Source organism: Acanthisitta chloris, unplaced genomic scaffold, assembly GCF_000695815.1.
Source record: "Acanthisitta chloris isolate BGI_N310 unplaced genomic scaffold, ASM69581v1 scaffold43750, whole genome shotgun sequence".
Lineage (NCBI taxonomy): Eukaryota > Metazoa > Chordata > Aves > Passeriformes > Acanthisittidae > Acanthisitta > Acanthisitta chloris.
The window spans coordinates 17,409-35,224 of NW_008654207.1; the positions used below are offsets into that span (position 1 = coordinate 17,409).

The 17,816-nt window shown below is 39.5% G+C and overlaps 1 protein-coding gene across 1 annotated transcript in view; it reads left to right on the top strand.

Moving 5' to 3' along the window:
• Positions 1 to 10,501, top strand: part of SOGA3 (SOGA family member 3) — a 27,702-nt gene extending 17,201 nt beyond the window's left edge. Inside the window, 3 exon segments of the mRNA XM_009083391.1 lie at positions 7,154 to 7,225; positions 7,808 to 8,983; positions 10,238 to 10,501. Coding sequence (XP_009081639.1) covers positions 7,154 to 7,225; positions 7,808 to 8,983; positions 10,238 to 10,348 — 1,359 coding nt within the window. The 3' untranslated portion in view covers positions 10,349 to 10,501.
• Positions 10,502 to 17,816: the final 7,315 nt, after the last annotated feature.

Sequence of the window (17,816 nt, forward strand, 5' to 3'; positions counted from 1 at the left end):
CTGGGGATCAGGTCACAGATCTTACGAGCCTTTTGTAGTCAGTGAAACTTCTTGACACTGCTCCATCCAGTGCTGCAATATTCATTCTCCTGCCATATCATCTTCATCTCTGCATGGACAAAATACCAGGAAAAGCAGTGGGTGCAGGCTTATGGGAGATCAGACTGGTACTAAAGTGAGAAAAGTAGGTGTGAGGATGTCCAGACTGCTAAAACATGTCCTTCCATTTTAACTTCTAGCCTCCTCAGTTTATTTTTCATCTTTACAGGAGCTGCTCAACAAAACGTAGATTTAATTTGTGGCAGGATCACACTGGTGTAACTTCAGAGCACTGAAGAGTCTGATCCTTTGTTTTCAATAACCTAAGTTCCCAAATGCCTTTGAAACTTCCCCATATGTTTTATTACAGAAAATACTTTTCAGCCAACTTACAAACAGCTAGTTTTAACATAGAGCTTTCCCAAGAAAACACAGGCAAAAGAAGTGACCAGGGGTAACAGAAGACTCTGCCTTATAGTCAAAAGGACAAGATCGTGGCTGCTGACATATGAGAGATGGATTTCTTTCCCCTGTTAACAGAAAATCTTACGCTCACTGCTGAGACTTCTGGAGCAAGTGCTGATTTCAGAATTTTTCTTACTTAAATTCATCTTAAATTTTTGCGTCCTGTCAAATGAGCTCTAAAATGGGATGTCTCCATAACTGGAGGTGTTGTCAGAGGTGCACAGTCTCATAGGGTGAGCTTCAAAGGTCTGTTCTCTGCTGTGTGCCTATAAACACACACAGATGTGCAAGTGTTTGATGCTGTCCTACCCTGTGAATCCAGGTGGGGACTGTACATGCTGTCTGTGCATTTGACACAACTCTTCAGTATGAAGTGAGCAGGAACACAGATGCACGTGGTCATCAGCCCACAGCTGATCTGTATACATTTCCAGTGAGCAGTGTAGAAGTCCATGTTGTATGCAGAGTGATTCTTATTTTCTTCTCATTACTTTTCATTTTCAGACCAACTTTTTTTTGTTGGGATGTGGTAATTGTGCTTTGTTTTATATATATGTGTGTATGTGTGTGTGTGTGTGTGTGTTTTTGTAACCAAGGCAATGAACCTAATCTGGTTGCTTGTACTTTCCTGCGCTTATGAAAATCTATTTGGAATCTCTTCTGAGAAGACTGAAAAACTCTACATGTGATTCTAGGTGTGAGAAAGAAAACTCCTTAGACTTGACAAAATCTCATATGTATTTAATTCATAATTGCCATATCCATATCGATGTCTGTGCATGTGATTATTGCTATTGTTATGTGGTGTTGGTTTGAACTGTGTTGACATGCTGTCTGTCATACTGGCAGTCCCAGATAAAGGCTGGGGCAGTACATTGTAGTAGGCATTGTGCAAACCCTGACAAAAAGACTGTCTCTCTTCTCGCAAAACAGAAAAATAGGTGAGCTGATGAATAAAAACTGACTCAGGAAACCCTAGAAAAAGGTTTAACTAGCATCACTATGCAATAAAATACCTTATTCCTGCACTTGCACTCCAGAACATTCAGTGTTTTGAGATTTTATTTGGCATTTCAGGATTAAGGAGCCGAGTGTAAAATGACTGTGATTTCTGCATCCATGAGTCTTAGTTGGCTAGCACTGGGAAACTGAGCACGTCTAGCTCTTCCATCCTTTGAAAGGTTCAAATGGCAGGACACCTCTTCCTCTTCAGGGAAATTGATTTCACTATTTCATGATACCCTGGTGGATGAAGGACTCTGTAATCACAGAAAGCGAAGCATCAGTTTGTCCAGCTATTTGACCAGGCCATAGTGAGATCTTTGAAAATGCAGCTTTCATTTTCAGTTGCTTGGGATTTTTTTTCACCTAAAGGAAAAGAAGGAAGCAAATGTAATGAAAGCATAAGTGTGTTTCTTCATTTATGCACTGTAAACAATGCTTTTACCTAGTTATACCACAGAGTTACCATGATTTGCTCTAATAATACGGTTTTGGCATGCAGTTTCTCTAGGCAAAGTGCGAATGTTATGTATCTTTTTCCCTTCTGTTACTGTTTTCCTCATTTAATTGGCAAATGAATAATGGTAGAGGATATGAAAATGATAACTGAAATAACTCCTAAAAGTGCAAATGAAAAAATACAAGTATTGACGGCAGCTCCTCTTTCCTCTTCTGCAATAGGAAAAAAGACTACATGACAACTATTTTTCTCTCTCTGGGAAAGAAGTAAAGATTGCTTTCATTTTGTATCATTCCTCAGCAGTGTTTTCAAATATACCAGTTTTAATATGAAGAGAGCATTGCTAGAGCTAGTAGAGGTATACTTAGTATTTGCTTCGCTGACAGGGAGGTTTTGCTTCTTTGCATTTCACTTATCCCCTGCTTTTTCATTCCTGCCTTAATTTTTCAAGCAAGTAGAATACAGAAATACTAAAGACAACTCCTGCTCCTGAAGGGTGATGGAAGGAGTAAAGCATTGCATCGTGCTAGGTACTTGTGCCAGTGACAGACAAATCCAGTGTCTTGAGTTTGTTGCTGGCAGATTGCACTGATGAGAGTTGCAGAATAAGGGAGACATTTTAAAAACTTTTTTTTTAAAATTAGAAGATGCATTTTAAATTTGCCAACATGGACACTGTCCATTTAGGTTTTACTGCATTAGAATGAGTGGCAGAAGACTAAAAAATCTGTCTTGTTTCTGATTTGATCCAGCTCCATGAGTTACCCAGCCATACTGACTGAAGGTAAAATGCAGAGAGAGGCTTAAGACAAATTTTCATTTCCCTGATCATAATCACTCTGTGCCAGGTAGGGGTAAGTTGGTGCAGCTCAGAAGTTGTTCAGTATTTATTGACTGTTCAAGACTGTAAAGATGGTGTTAGGTTGACTCTGATTTTTGAAAGCTCTGCAGATGTGTCATTGCAGTTGGGTGGCAGCTAACCATAGCCAAGTACAGTACAGTTCTGTGCAGATGAGAAAGTTTAGTGGTAGCTGTGGAGATCCAAGGAGCTGCACACCCTTTGCCTTAGCCTGCTCTGTGAGGAGGGGTAAGGGCTGTTATGGGGCCTGTGTGCACGTATAACTCCTTTGATGTGTCAGGAATTCCTTCTGTGGTTGCCTACAGTGATTTATAGATTATATATATATAATTTAATATGGAAAAATCTTGGTGTGGTTTGCTTAAGGCTTCTTTATTAGTAGCTGAGGTATTACTGTAGCTTAGAATCCAGGTAGGAAGAATCTGAGTTCATTTTATAGCTTTCTTATTCAGTGGAGCGTGATGCAATTATTTCTTCATTGTGTTACTCAGAGTAGATTTTAGGTCTTTTTACACCTGAGAAGCACTGAGCATGACAGGTGACGTTAGGATGGCACATTTGGCTAGCAATTTAGGGCTGGCAAGAGAAGGATTATGCCATCTGGCTTTGAGAAGTGCTTAGCATCTCCAGCAAGACATTGGATTAACTCCAGTGAAGGTCACTGGAGAATTGATGCTGCTGAACATTGCAACAGAATTGACCATTGCATGTGATCTGGTATGCATCTAATACAAATGTTATCTGCAGTCTTAACCAGGCGGTGGACACTTTTACCAGAGCACATGTGCAGCCCCACGTGCTGGCTATAGTGAATGCTGGAATAGTCAGGTCAAAGTCAGTTCTGCTCTTAGTCTTTCAGAGGTAAGCAGAGATTATACAATATAATGATGTATGCTGCAGTGGCTGGTCTTACTATTCCCAGTGCTGTTGAAATGTTTCTTTAGTACTTAAGCAGTTTAACAAATTCCCTGTTGTAGAAACAGTATTATATGCATTTTTTACTTACTCTTTTCTCCTGCAGATGGGTAACTTGGTACCATAACACTGTCTGGTAAGCATTACTAATCAGGTGGTGCAATAGAATTCTCACATTTCTTACTTTACCAGTGGGATTTTTATAACTCATAATCATTAGAGTGAACAGAATATGATTTTTTTAATTATATGGAAGAAAAATTATCTGAGCACCAAACTTGTCCTTCACAACAAACTTTCAAAACCAGTTCTAGAATATGAGGGGTAGATTTTTTGCTAGAGTTGAGAAAACAGCAGAGGTAGCTTTTAGTGGCAGTGCAGTAGACTTTGTTGTGACATGGGAAGAAGATCAGCAAGTGGTGAGTTATATTGAAAGCTGGTCTAACGCAAATGCTTTTGAATAAACAAATTTTGTATATGAAGGCTGAATCACTCACTTGCCCTGCCTAACATTTGTTAGTATATCAAAACAAGCAGCATTCAATTTTGGTAGTGTCCAGTCCTAGGGGTAATTCGAAGATTTGCTTGCAGGAGTCCAAGGTGCTACTTTTTGGTTCTGCCATGTGTTCGTTTAACTTTTTTTCCTTTTTCCATTTTGCTGCTATGAATTTCTTTCATAGCAATGAGTTTTTTTCATGTTGAAATTTGGGTTGGAAGAGTGCAGTAGTACAAGGCTTGAGAGAAATTATAGAAAGAGTAGCCACTGTAAGTTGTGAAATGTACCTCTGGAAAAAACTCTCAAAAATTTAGTATTTGTAGCAGGATACACTTCTTGGTATGTGGTATTCTTTGTTTGGTATGAGTATTGCCCCAGTGCCCTGACATGATACTGTGGATATTGCCTGTCAGCTGAGATGTGCAAGTGAGATCCTAACCTCTAGTGATCAGAAATTGTCTTTTTTTCGGTAAAAAAAGAGATCATACCAATTCCAGCTGGGCCTAATCCACTTACCCAAATCATCCTGTTAATTGAATTGTGCTTGTTCTTCATTGCTTTCTGCTATAAAATTCTGTTGCTAAACACCGTCATCTTATTGGTGAATTATACAAGCTCTGTGGATGATTTATTGTAATTCAAGTAGAGCAGAATAGAAAGTAGTGCCTACTCATTGCATAGACACAACTACTGTTGTAATTGTAGTGTTGCTATCCTGACTACCAAAATATATAGAGAAAGGAGTAAACCAGGGTTTTTTTGTTCTATGTCCAACATAGAAAGATACTTTTTCTTATATTCTGAAAAGCTGTAGGGTACACAAGAGGTCGCAGCTCAGCATTTCAGAACCTCATTATTTCTGGAGAGATGCTGAGCTCAGCATGGTGAATAGAAGGCATTTAGGTAATCAAGCAGAAATATAGTTTAACTATTCCTTAGTTGTTTTATCAGTGGGTGGTATTGACAAGAACCTGGAGCAAGGAGAATTCTGCAGTGCTTACTGATTTGAAAAGATTTTCTTCCAAGTGGTAATACATAGTGGTATTATTAATGGTAATACAGAGGAGGAACCTGCTCCTTTGAAAGTTTAAGGCTTTACAAATTTGCCTGTTCACAAAGAAAAACAAAAAAACCCCTCCACATGCATGTACCATTTCAACAATAGGATAACTGATGGGTGACCCTGGAATAGAACCATTTTGTTTGTACACTGGATCCCAAAGTTGTTGACTTTATATTTAAAGGGAAAAAATGAGTTAATTTAACTATTTTCATGTCTCTTCTGGGTTCCTATAAAAGCCTGTGATTCACAGCTCTCCAGCTATCTAGCTATGATCTTTGATTGTTTTTATTTGATCTAGTGGAAGCATTCAGTGTTTCTGCAAGAGACATAAAAGTTTTAATTCTGATTCTTGGTAGACACATCATTGAATTGTAGTTCTGATTCCAAATATGACCTAACATTTCTTAAGCCTTGCTTAATTCTATAATAAATTTGAGCACAAAACCTCAGGAAAGTCATCTCTTGTCAATGCTCAGATTTATATGTGAGTTGTTTCTATGGTGTTAGTTTTTCCTTTGGAGTGAGCATAGGACTTTTTAAGGGGGTTGATCTGCAGAAGAAAGAGAAAATTGGTACCAGCAGTCATATAGTGCATGGGATTGTTATGTACAGCCTACCTGCCCACTGTACTCTGTTTCTTGAGGGTTAGGAACATCAATTCCCACTCATTGGAACTGGATGGCTTTTAGGTAGAGTGGGATTCTCCCCTGGCTGGTGCAGGGAGATGCATGTTTCTCAAAGGCATAAAGGATCCTGGAGAATAATCTCAGAGGGGAATAGTATTGGTTGTATCACTGCTCTGGCTCAGGGCCTACAGTTTAGCTGGGGAACATAAAAACTGGGAACCACTGCAAGTAAGGTGTTATGTGTTAACATATTCTCTCATTTGCTTTCCTCTCTTCTGCTGTTTTCTTGATGATCTCTATTGAGTGTTGCCAGTGTGGTGGTGGCAGTTGTTTTCCACTGTTGCCACTTACCCACTAATGAACTTCTGTCAGTTACAAGGTTTTTGCTGGACACACTAGCAGGCTTCAATCCCAGTGCGTCCTGCTCTGAAAGCAGGAGTTTCTTTTCTACTCACTTAGGCTGCATAGCAGATGAGAGGACACCAGAGAGTCTCACTCTTTGCGGGTGATGCATACCTGTATTTGTGTGGTGCTATTCTTGAGCTAATCTGCTTTGTTTCTCACTAGGACTTTGTAGGCCAAGCAGTTTTAAATTGCATTTACTTGAATACGTTCTGAAAGCAGAACAAACCTGGAGAACAGATCTACATGTGAGTTTGTCTGCACAGAGTTTCTCAACAGTGTACACTTACAGAGGTGTGACTGCAGCACACCACAAGCTTGAAGCCTGTGGATGGAACATAAGGAAAGATGTGCTTGGGATGTATGCTGAAGTCAGGTGACAGGTCTCAGTGTTACTGTTTTATGTAGCTTTCCTACCACAAAGTCTAAGGCTAAGACATCTTTAAGTGCCTTGGCCCCACTAGGGTTAATATCAAATGGGCAAGCTGGGTTTCACTGCTTTGTCTCAGCTTTCCCATCCGTAAGTTACCTCTCGGGATTCCTGCTTTCTTACCACTCTGGTCATGTGTTAAACATTCATAATGCACTAGTCTTAAAGTTTATTGAGTAAAAAAGGTAACAGACTGATTAAACCAATACTTGTATGCCATGGCTGTGTCATTTTTGGGCATCTGTATCTCCCCTCTGTATTTGGTATCTCAAAAACTATAAGAAAATAATTCATTTATAGTTACATTTGGCTTGATAGATTTTTAAATGAATGATATATGAATTATATACCTCTGTAGTGAAATACTCAGTGCATCTTCATTTGTTGTAATTGCAGCAGTCACTGAAAAGGAGAGGGAGCAAAGACCTACCAAAATCAGAAAAAAAGTCACAACAGACACCAACAGAGGTATGTGGCAATAACTGTAGCCTGGATTCTCATATGGAGGCTTCAGGGACACTATGGAAATGGGTACATGATTTGCAGATTGGCACTTTGCTTGCTTTTTGCTTTGCCCTTTGTTTTCCTGTGGGCTGTGAAATGGAGAGCCTTTATCCCAGATCTGCAGTCAAACACTAACCTCAAGGACCACTTAAACAAACTGTTGGTGCTGCAGCAGAACCCATCAGTTTTCATCTACTCTTTATTTTAGGCAAAGTAAATGGCAGCACCAGTGAAACAAGATTATAGGCTCTTTTTGTGCTGACTTCAGGATTTTTGAACACTGTAAAGTCTATGACAGTGTTGCAAGCCTAGAAAATACAGGATTTTTTACAAGCTTCACCCCCTGCAATGTATTTTCTGGGGACTGTGTCACAAGTAAAATAGTCTTTTCCCCTCTTTAAATTTAAATTCCCTCTTTAATTTATTGATCAATGAAAAAATGATTGCAGGAATATCTCTTTGTACCTAAAGCCTTGTAAGTTAAGCCCATCCACTGGAGATCTCTTGTTTTACATCCTTCCAATACTGTTGGTTTTTTTTCCTAAGGAGGACAGTGAAGACCTGAAATGCCAGCTACAGTTTGTCAAAGAAGAAGCAGCCTTGATGAGGAAGAAAATGGCTAAGATTGACAAAGAGAAAGACAGATTTGAACATGAGCTGCAAAAATATAGATCATTTTATGGGGATTTGGACAGTCCCTTGCCAAAAGGTGAAGCAGGAGGGCCACCTACCACAAGAGAAGCTGAACTCAAACTTCGATTGAGACTTGTGGAGGAGGAAGCTAACATTCTTGGGAGGAAAATAGTGGAACTAGAAGTAGAAAATAGAGGTCTGAAAGCAGAGCTTGATGATTTAAGAGGAGACGATTTCTCAGGGTCCACTAACCCACTCCTGGGAGAGCAGAATGAATCCCTGTCAGAATTAAGACAGCATTTGCAGCTAGTAGAAGATGAAACAGAATTGCTAAGGAGAAATTTAGCTGACTTGGAAGAACAAAACAAGCGCATAACAGCTGAGCTGAACAAATACAAGTACAAGTCTGGGGCCCACGAGAGCTCTAGGCACCATGACAATGCCAAGACAGAAGCATTACAGGAAGAACTAAAAGCTGCACGAATGCAGATCAACGAGCTGAGTGGCAAAGTCATGCAACTCCAGTATGAGAACAGAGTCTTAATGTCCAACATGCAGCGCTATGACTTGGCCTCTCACCTTGGGATTCGTGGCAGTCCTAGAGACAGTGATGCAGAAAGTGATGCAGGAAAAAAGGAGAGCGATGATGATTCCCGCCCCCCTCACCGCAAAAGGGAAGGCCCCATTGGCGGAGAGAGTGACTCCGAAGAGGTGCGCAACATTCGGTGCCTGACGCCCACAAGGTCTTTTTATCCAACACCGTCTGGGTGGCAGAAAAGCTTCACTGACCGGCAGCAGATGAAGGACATTCGCTCTGAAGCTGAGCGGCTGGGCAAGACAATAGATCGCTTAATTTCTGACACGAGCACCATCATAACAGAGGCAAGAATTTATGTAGCTAATGGGGACCTCTTTGGACTGATGGATGAGGAAGACGACGGCAGCAGAATACGTGAGCACGAGCTTCTTTACCGGATCAACGCGCAGATGAAGGCCTTCAGGAAAGAGCTCCAGGCTTTCATTGACAGACTCGAAGTTCCAAAGTCTTCGGACGATCGAGGTGCAGATGAACCTTTGTCAGTGAGTCAGGTAGACTTTTACTTATTACGGCCTACAGGTAAAAAGGCTCTGCCAAGCAAATTAGGCCTCAAATTTGATTTATGGCACGTGGAGATCCTTTATTCTAGGCAGTGGACAACAATCATTATTTCTTAAATTACTTAAAATCCTCATTTGGCCATTTGAAAACATGTTCTACCAATAGGGTTGTTTGTGAACAGTGAGTAAGTCTGGTCTCCTGGAAATGGAAAGAATTATGCTCTAGGAGGTAGAAGGTTTTACTCCTTCCTGGCTTTGCAAATGCATTTGCCAGAGTTGTGCCTTCATTGCCACTAAAGGCAGTGAAGACACCATTTCTGGCACATAAATGAACATGATTGTTTTTTAGTGGTTGGGTTCCTGTTAAATGAATAAAAGGAAAATTTGTTTAAACAGGAGGAGACATTACATTTCAAAACTTACAGAGAATATGGCAAAACAGATTAAAATAAACCATATAGAGTTACAGAGCCACATAATAGTGTGAATATTGGAATTGCTGTAACTGATTGCATCTTGTTGAAGGCCTATGGGTCACTGCTTGCATGCAGCAGTGACTAGCATCTGGTTTTGTGGTTCATTTTTGCACAGAATTGTTTCAGAGAGGCTTTGGGGAGAAAATTACTTGCTGACTCAAGATCTTTTGCCATGAAAAATGAAAATTACTTACCCTTATCTTATCATACAATCCCATAGTTGGCATATCTTGTTATTACTCGTGGAATTATCCAATGTTTCAGTAAGTCTCTTGCTGTGTTAATTTACTTTGTGCTGTCTTGCTAGTTTACAGTCAAAGTAGTTGCCAGGTGAAGCTGAAAGCTGTTCTTATTCCTATGCTGACTAATTAGTCTTTTGTTTCCTTGTATCAGAAAGTCACAGACGCAGTGAGTTTAAAGCTAATCAATTACTCTACATGTATTGCATGAAATCAACCAGAGATGGCATTTAGCATGCTCACTTTCTGATCTAGCAATAGCTCTGAGCTTGTAGAGCTCCCATTAGCTTAAAGGCAGAGCACTGCATGGATTTACACAAATTTAAAGCAAACTAATTAGTATTTTCTCTAAACAAATAACAACAATTGAACATTTAACAATTGGACATATCAGGACTTGACCATGCAGAACTCCTGCTAAAGCACTTGGTCCCTCTACAAGCATAGCCTGATTCACTATTTTGTTGAAACTTTGGACTTGCTATTCCATTAATGGACTGTTCTCTTTGTCTTTGTATTTACTTTCCCAGATGTTCCAGCCTATCATTTTACTTATTCTCATCCTTGTATTATTTTCATCCCTTTCATACACAACAATATTTAAACTTGTCTTCCTTTTTACACTGTTTTTTGTACTGTAAACCATTCATCATTTACTGTTCATTGTAGTGTTATTTTCAGTTTGTTTATTTTGTCCACCCTCCAAGACAAGAAGTGCAAGAGACATAGTTTCTGTAATAACCACTGCTATAAAAACACTGAAGACTACTTGTTTACCAAAACCAAACCAAAAAGACTGCAAAAAACATACCAAAGTCACCCTGCTGAATAAGAAACCCTCTCACCATGGTATTCCAGGTAAGCAAACAGAAAACAATATTTTTCACTTTGTCTGTTTTTATCAATTTTGAATAAAATTTTCCTGAGTGATCAAAACTGATTTAATATTCATTAATTTGTACCAAATCAGAAACAAAACAGAAATATGCAGAGTGGATGTGAGGCCTCTGTTACTTTCCTCTTCCCACTCCCAGAAAAAGAATTTGTATTCTAGCCACATACAGATAGTAAAACCACATTCCACATGTATTCTGCAGTTATATGTCACAGCTCATATATATATTTTGTATGATTGTGATGATAATGTGCTTTAATGTGGATTAGACACCATGAAGAGGACAAAATCAGAATGACTGGTATGTAGAGCAATGTATCTGGAATTGTGGGTAGGAGCTGGAGCCCCTGAGAATGAGATGCACGAGGAGGAGTTATCAGAGTAGTTGAGGAATCTTCTGAGAGATATAGGCTGAGTGCAGTCTCTCTGTGCTTTAGAAAGATGGCCATGCCACAGTCTAGCTTGAACTAATGAGAGTGATGTAAGTCACCTTGTCTGATGTCAAGTTTATCAGCTAATGTTTCCCAGTCTGTAGCCACCTTGACTCTGGATTATCTCTCCAGGTTTCAGAACGAGTTTTGAATTAGCATGGCAACTCTTGGCTTGCTGAGTGACCCCTGTCTAGCCATGCCATTGGTAGCAAGTGACCATAGGTGAGGGAAGCTTGTGTCCATAGGTGTGCAGCAATAGTCACTGAATATTCCTGACTAGCCTAAGAGAGGATGAGCTAAGAGTACAGGAGACTCATTACCTTTCTAGCACACTAACATAGGCAGTTCCTACAAACAGTAGATCTCCCACTATGAAGACCTCATCTGTAATGCCTAGTGGAGCTCAGTTTTCTTTTCTGTTGTATTCAACCTATGTTGAAACTACTGAGTCCCACAAATGTGAATTTTCCAAAGTTGAACATTTACAAGAATGTGTATTAATGACATTTTCTTTCTGTAGATGCCGTGTTAAATAATGGTAATATGTTAAATATTGGTAATAAACAGAACAGCTACTTTTCTAACTGGTAATAAGGATTCTCTTTGATTTATCATGCTAGCACTTTGTTCACCCATTTCCTAGTGAGAACAGTTCATTTCCATGCCTGGAATAGTTGAGACACACAGTTTTGAGGGGCAATCCTCAGGGGGAAGCAGAGGTGGGGCAATAAAATTATATTATCAGAACAAAAAAAATAGTAAACTAAAAATATTTGGTATTAAATATTTTAGTTTTTCTCCTTGTTTGTCTGGCTTTCCCTCAGCATACTCTGAAGGTGTAGTAACCTTGATCAGTTAAATCACTTAACACCTTGATTTAATCCAAATACTTATCCCTAATGAGTGAACGTTGTCATCATTATCTATTCTATAGTTAGCAAGGTATGTCTAAAGGAAATTATCATCAATATATATGAGATTAATAGATAGCCTTGACTGGTGTCCCAATTAAAGAGCAAGTCAGGCCAAAAGTAATTTTCTGGGGTTTCTAAGCTGTTTTAATTTATGCTCAGTTGCATATATTAGAAGCTATTATGGCAAGATATGGTTAATCATATCATCCCCTCACAGTGAATTTCTATAATTGTAAAGATAGTTCTCAAATCACTGGGAAGAGGCTTTTGTTTTTCACAAGCTGCTGGAGGTACTAGTTTTTTTTCCCCCGTGGATTTGTAATTTGGGTATTAAAAGTGTAATAACTTGTGTCTTAAACTCATCGTATCAAATCTTAGCATGAGACTGGCTTTCTAATTTTATTTCTGATTTAGGGTCTCCTCTGGGTGGAAAAAAGATCATTTGAGTTTTCTTAAATGTTACTGATTCAGTTTCCATAAAAAAAAATTGTACTTAAATCTCATCTGAAGTTCTGTGCTTCCAGTTTTTAACCCACACTTATTTATACCTTTCTCAGTCCTGTATGTAATAAAGATGAATCAAGAGGGTTTGATTTAGAGTGAGTGTATCAGTAACAGTGCTACTGTAAAGGAGTAGGAAAGTTTAATACACTGAATTCATACATTTAGTACATCTTGGAAGTAACTGGGAAAGATTTGCTTCTTTTGTCATAAATTGCAGAAGGTGGATAAACCACTTGAGACAAGAGGTGGAGATAACCTCTGCATAGCACTGGCAATTACAACCCCATTGCTTTCTCACAGGTTCTTTTGTTGCATATAGCTGGAGCTTTTCTCAGCCCAAATTCCACTGGTTATCAACAAAGCAAATCAAAGCTTAGACCTTTTGGCACATTTTGGGAGCTATTGCATGGGCTGCAATCTGTAATTAAAGCACACCAAAGCATACAAAATCATTTTAGAAGCTCCCCACAGTCCTTCAGTCTGTGGTGAGCAAGGAGAATGCTGAGGATCTCTGCAAACAGAGATATCAGAGTGAGAAATGAGATGTGTTCTTTCTTCCTGTCCTTTTGCATTCAGCTTGAAGGGAGTGATTGGAGCTGCTTATCTGTTTCGCAACAAATATTACACAATCTTAAAAGCTGCTGAGAAAGCTAATAAAATCAGTATGGACATTTATCCATTGCCAGAAGATAACATCTAGCCAAAGAAATGCTCTGTGTCTTGCTAAATTGAAATAACTTGGTCTCACAAAATGCAGTAATTGTACTTGCCAAGGAAGGAAGCAGATTCTCCCCACTCAGGTGCTGGCCTGGTGGACAAATACCACTTCACAGGTGAGTGAGTAAATGCAGCTGAGGACATCAACATCCTCTAGCAGGAGTACACAGGAGTCAGGCAGAGTAGAGACAGGCAGAATATTGCTGATTCACTGATCCTGCCTGCTGCATAGCTTGTAGTTCTGAAGAGCAGTAATACAAGATTTTGCTTGTATGTGGCAAGAAGCTGGATATGCCAGGTTACCTATCAGTTAAAATCTCACATCCCTATAGCAGATTCACAGTTCCCATTTTGGAATATTCTGGTGAAATACTAATATTCTGGGGAGAATGTAATTGAATTTGAACCCTGAGATTGCCTCAATTTAACATTTATCTGAAGTGTTAAATTTCTGTTTTCCCAGAGAATTCACTCCATGTTCTGTCAGACAGAAGAGATCTTGCATCCATAGATCTAATTCTGACATTTTTACACTTGTGTAAATTGGCAGTAACTCCAGTGAATTATAATATAACTTAGGAAATAGATGTGTTTTTTCCTTTAATATAACCAGATACATTCAATTAAACTTGTTTCCTATTTAGAGCCAGTTCTGAATGCCCTAACAAAATCCCTCCACAAGTATTTTCTTTACTGCTACTGAAAAATTCCCATGATGCTAGAATGATCATCTTCTCCAGAATCAGAGAGATTTCTTTCAACAAAAAATATCCATGCCTGAAGCTCCAGTTTAGAGATAGAATAAGTGTCTGCTGACACGTCGCCAGTGCTTCTGAATCAAAACTAGAAGGGAGCAGGTGCGATAGTGCAGAAATATGCCTGGCAGTTGGAAAACAGAAAATTGCCAAAAACATGGCTGTCTAGATATGTGTTATAAAAAGAGATGAACTGCACATGAACTTTGAGAGCTGTTTACGAAAACAAGCAGAGCTTAAGGGTATTACATGCCCTTCCCCTTAATCACCCCAGAATTTGATAGGTGAGTAGGAGACTTCTAAAGGCATCAGTATCAGGGACGCAATTCCCATTGGCTTACATTTCTGTCTCTGATTTAATGCCAGGGGAAGTGTTATTCAAACCCAACTTTTGCCATTACACATGCAGTTGCCTATGGGGAAAATGACAGTGGCTCTATTTAAAGTAAACATCTAAAGTATCTGCCACCGATTTCCAATGTAACCTTGGAGAAGCTACATGACATAACACTTTGTTGACTCTGTTTCTCCACTGAGTTACATACTATTGCAGAATCACAAAACAGTAAGAGGACACAGAATTTGTATTTCCCTCTGCCCATTTCCCATTGTATACACTCCTGAGATGTATATGCCATGCCCGTTCAGGAATCTAATTTGTGGTTGGGTTGATTGCAGTGGCAGCAATGCTCCTCCTTCTCTTTAGTAGTTTATGTGGACGTAGCAAAATGGGTGTGCCATAACCAAGCTAATGCAGCAGAACTGAAGATGCTCTAAAATGAGCGCAGACTCAGAATACACACTACCCTGAGTAAACGCTGCTTTGTTTTCATTCTTGCACAAGCAGAGCTGATACCAGATATGGACAAAATACACATTCCTGTGGAAGCAATGTGTTGGATGTAATAAACCTACAGTAGCCTACCTGCTTATTTTACCCATGCCAGGGGCCAGAAAGCCACATTTACTGCTTTGTCTGCGGCTGCTAGAGGAGGGACAGTAGGGATAGTCTCTGTTTAATAACTTCCTCAAAAGCAGAAGTCACTACTGCTACACTTTAGGGTATATAGAACAATGATCCCAGATTTTTAGAACTCAGTGTTTTCTGTCTCAACTGTCTCTGCCTTTCCTGTATGAGGATGAGTTTAACATGGCCCTTTTACCTATGAGGTGGGTCCAGTGCTTGTCTCCTAATGAGTTCCTTAGTCTGACACATTTCTAATTCTTCTTGCTGACAGAAATGTAGCCTGAGTGAAAACTCAAGCCTGGGATTTTGTCCATTGTTTTCTTTAATTTTACTGGTTTTACTTCAAAGAGTTCACGTAGCAAGACGAGAAGCATTGAGTTAGCAATATTAAAGATGCAAGAATAATAGCCTATGCTGATGGATAAGAGTAAAAAAATATGCCTTAGGAGTCTGTTCTCATTTGCAGTGGTGCAGCTGTGCTGGCTTCAGGGAGGAGGCAGTGCTGTGGTGCCTGCCCTCCAGCTGTGGGCTCAGTTCTGCTCCCAGGCACTCCAGCTTCACTCCCAGCCATGTCAGCTGGTTTTTGGGACCTAACCTCACAAAAGAAAGTCACACTGTTGCTTTATTTTTAAATCCTCAGAGTTTAGAGTCTGGGGATTTTCTTCAGGAACGTTCAGTCATGTACTTGGGCATCTTTGTTCAATTTTTAGATCAGCTTTAAAATTTTCACAAATAGCCCAAGTCCCATTATTTATGTTCCATGGGAACAGAATCAGCACCCCAGTAATGTATTCACCAAGACTTACAGCTAGACCATATAAGGAGAAAAAATGTGTTTTCCCTGAAACCTGGTTTGGTATTTACTACAAAATGCACCCAGAGCTGAAATCTTTATACTGTGCATGGATTTTATCACAGATAAAATCTGATTGTTCTAAAGAGGAGAGTGCTGAGTAAGCAAAGGGTGTGTGAAACTTCATATTGTGCTTCTTTTGTCACTGATGTGACATCAGTGTGTCATCAGCTGCTCTGCCCATAAAAATATACGTCACTCCTGCTCAGTGTATTCAGACACCTGTCACAGAGCAGGATTTTTCCAGAGCTTTATGCTGCCTGAGTCAAGTATTTTGTGGCCCTTCTCCACATATACATTGGGAAAAATGTTCCCTGAAATGGGGATTTACTGACCATGGGCAGTCCCAGTCACTGTCGATAGACACATCCAAGCACAGGTAGCCAGCAGGGCAGTGGTGTGTGTGAGGCTCCCACCCGGGGCTCGCTCTCTGTGTGCCAAATGGAAGCGATTTAACACACAGTGCAACAGGAGAGCCACAGTGACGGGCGGAGCTAGGAGCGAGCCGGGCTCCTCGTCCCTCGGCTCAGCAGGGGGAGCAGCTAAATTTCTCTCTACTGGCATCAGGGTGTCCCGTGGACTTTCACTTGCTGAATTGCTTTTGTCACATACACTCCTTTCCCTCACCCCATGCCAAGACTTGCCATGGGCACTTTATATCCAGGCCAAGGTGTTTTTGGACCTTTCTTACCAGTTTTATGCCAGGGATGTCTTTCCCTGTGCAAGAGAGATTCTCTATTCAGTTTCAAGTGCTTTGCTGAGACACAAAGTGTCTTAACAGAGTGGAGAATCTGATCCAGAAACTGTATAAAGTATCAGGAATATTTGGGTATATCCCAAAGAAACCATGATTGCCATGCTCAGAATGCACGTGGGATAACAAAGTGCCCAATAATTCTGCACTTCATAAGTGAGAGCATATTTAGAATATAGAAAAAGATTTTTAGGGAGGAGTGGTTTGCTTTTAGTTCTGTAAGATGGCTGTTAACCCACAAAATCACAGCTTTAAACAAAACTCCCTTTACAAAGCAATTTATGAGGATCAAGTTGCTAAGCTCATAATGATCATATGAAAAAATACAACCCTGAAAACTGGGTCTGGAAGACAGCAAAGAATCTTCCTTTACAGCATGGACAACAATAAAAGAAACCTAAAATTGCCTATTGTCACAGCTTTAATATTAACACTAGCTGCTTTGGCAAGCTGTAAAGACTGGACTGCACTATAAAACTTAAAAATGTCCTGGACTAGGAGTTGTTTACACAAAATATGAGGAGATATAGAGTTACAGAGCTGGGGGTTGGAAGAGATGGCTTTAAAACCATCCTCCGTGCGCTGACGTCACGTGGAAGCCAGCTGCAGGATGATGCTGAACGGAACTGTTTTTCAGTTTGCAAAAGTTGAGGATTTATTCAAAAGAGAGTTGCAAATGCTGCCCCAGTTGAAAGGTTGTGTCTTGCTTAGTTTTCTTATTTCTTTTAAAGATCAAGATTTGCAGAACTGGATCCCTGCTATGTGTTTCATTGCTTTCACTGCTGCTTAGAAATGGACTGAAAAACTTCTAAAGGAGTTCTTATTCCATGAAAGGTATGTTTGCAGTGTATTTTAAATCAGTGGGTTTTAACAATTGAGATTAAAAATGAAAGCAAATTATTGATATGGCAAGCAGTAATTTAAACTTCTCTCTAGTTATTTACATATAATGTGATGCTCATGTATGTTATATGTGGGTTTTTTCTTAGAGAAAGACTTTTCATTAGTTCAGTTAGTTTCTTCAGTGCAGGCAGAGATGTATTAACAGAACAGGGATGACAGGTAGCATTGTGAGGACTTGAGCCTTTCTTTCTTTCTTTCTTCTTTCTTTCTTTCTTTCTTTCCTTCTTTCTTTCTTTCTTTCTTTCTTTCTTTCTTTCTTTCTTTCTTTCTTTCTTTCTTTCTTTCTTTCTTTCTTTCTTTCTTTCTTTCTTTCTTTCTTTCTTTCTTTCTTTCTTTCTTTCTTTCTTTCTTTCTTTCTTTCTTTCTTTCTTTCTTTCTTTCTTTCTTTCTTTCTTTCTTTCTTTCTTTCTTTCTTT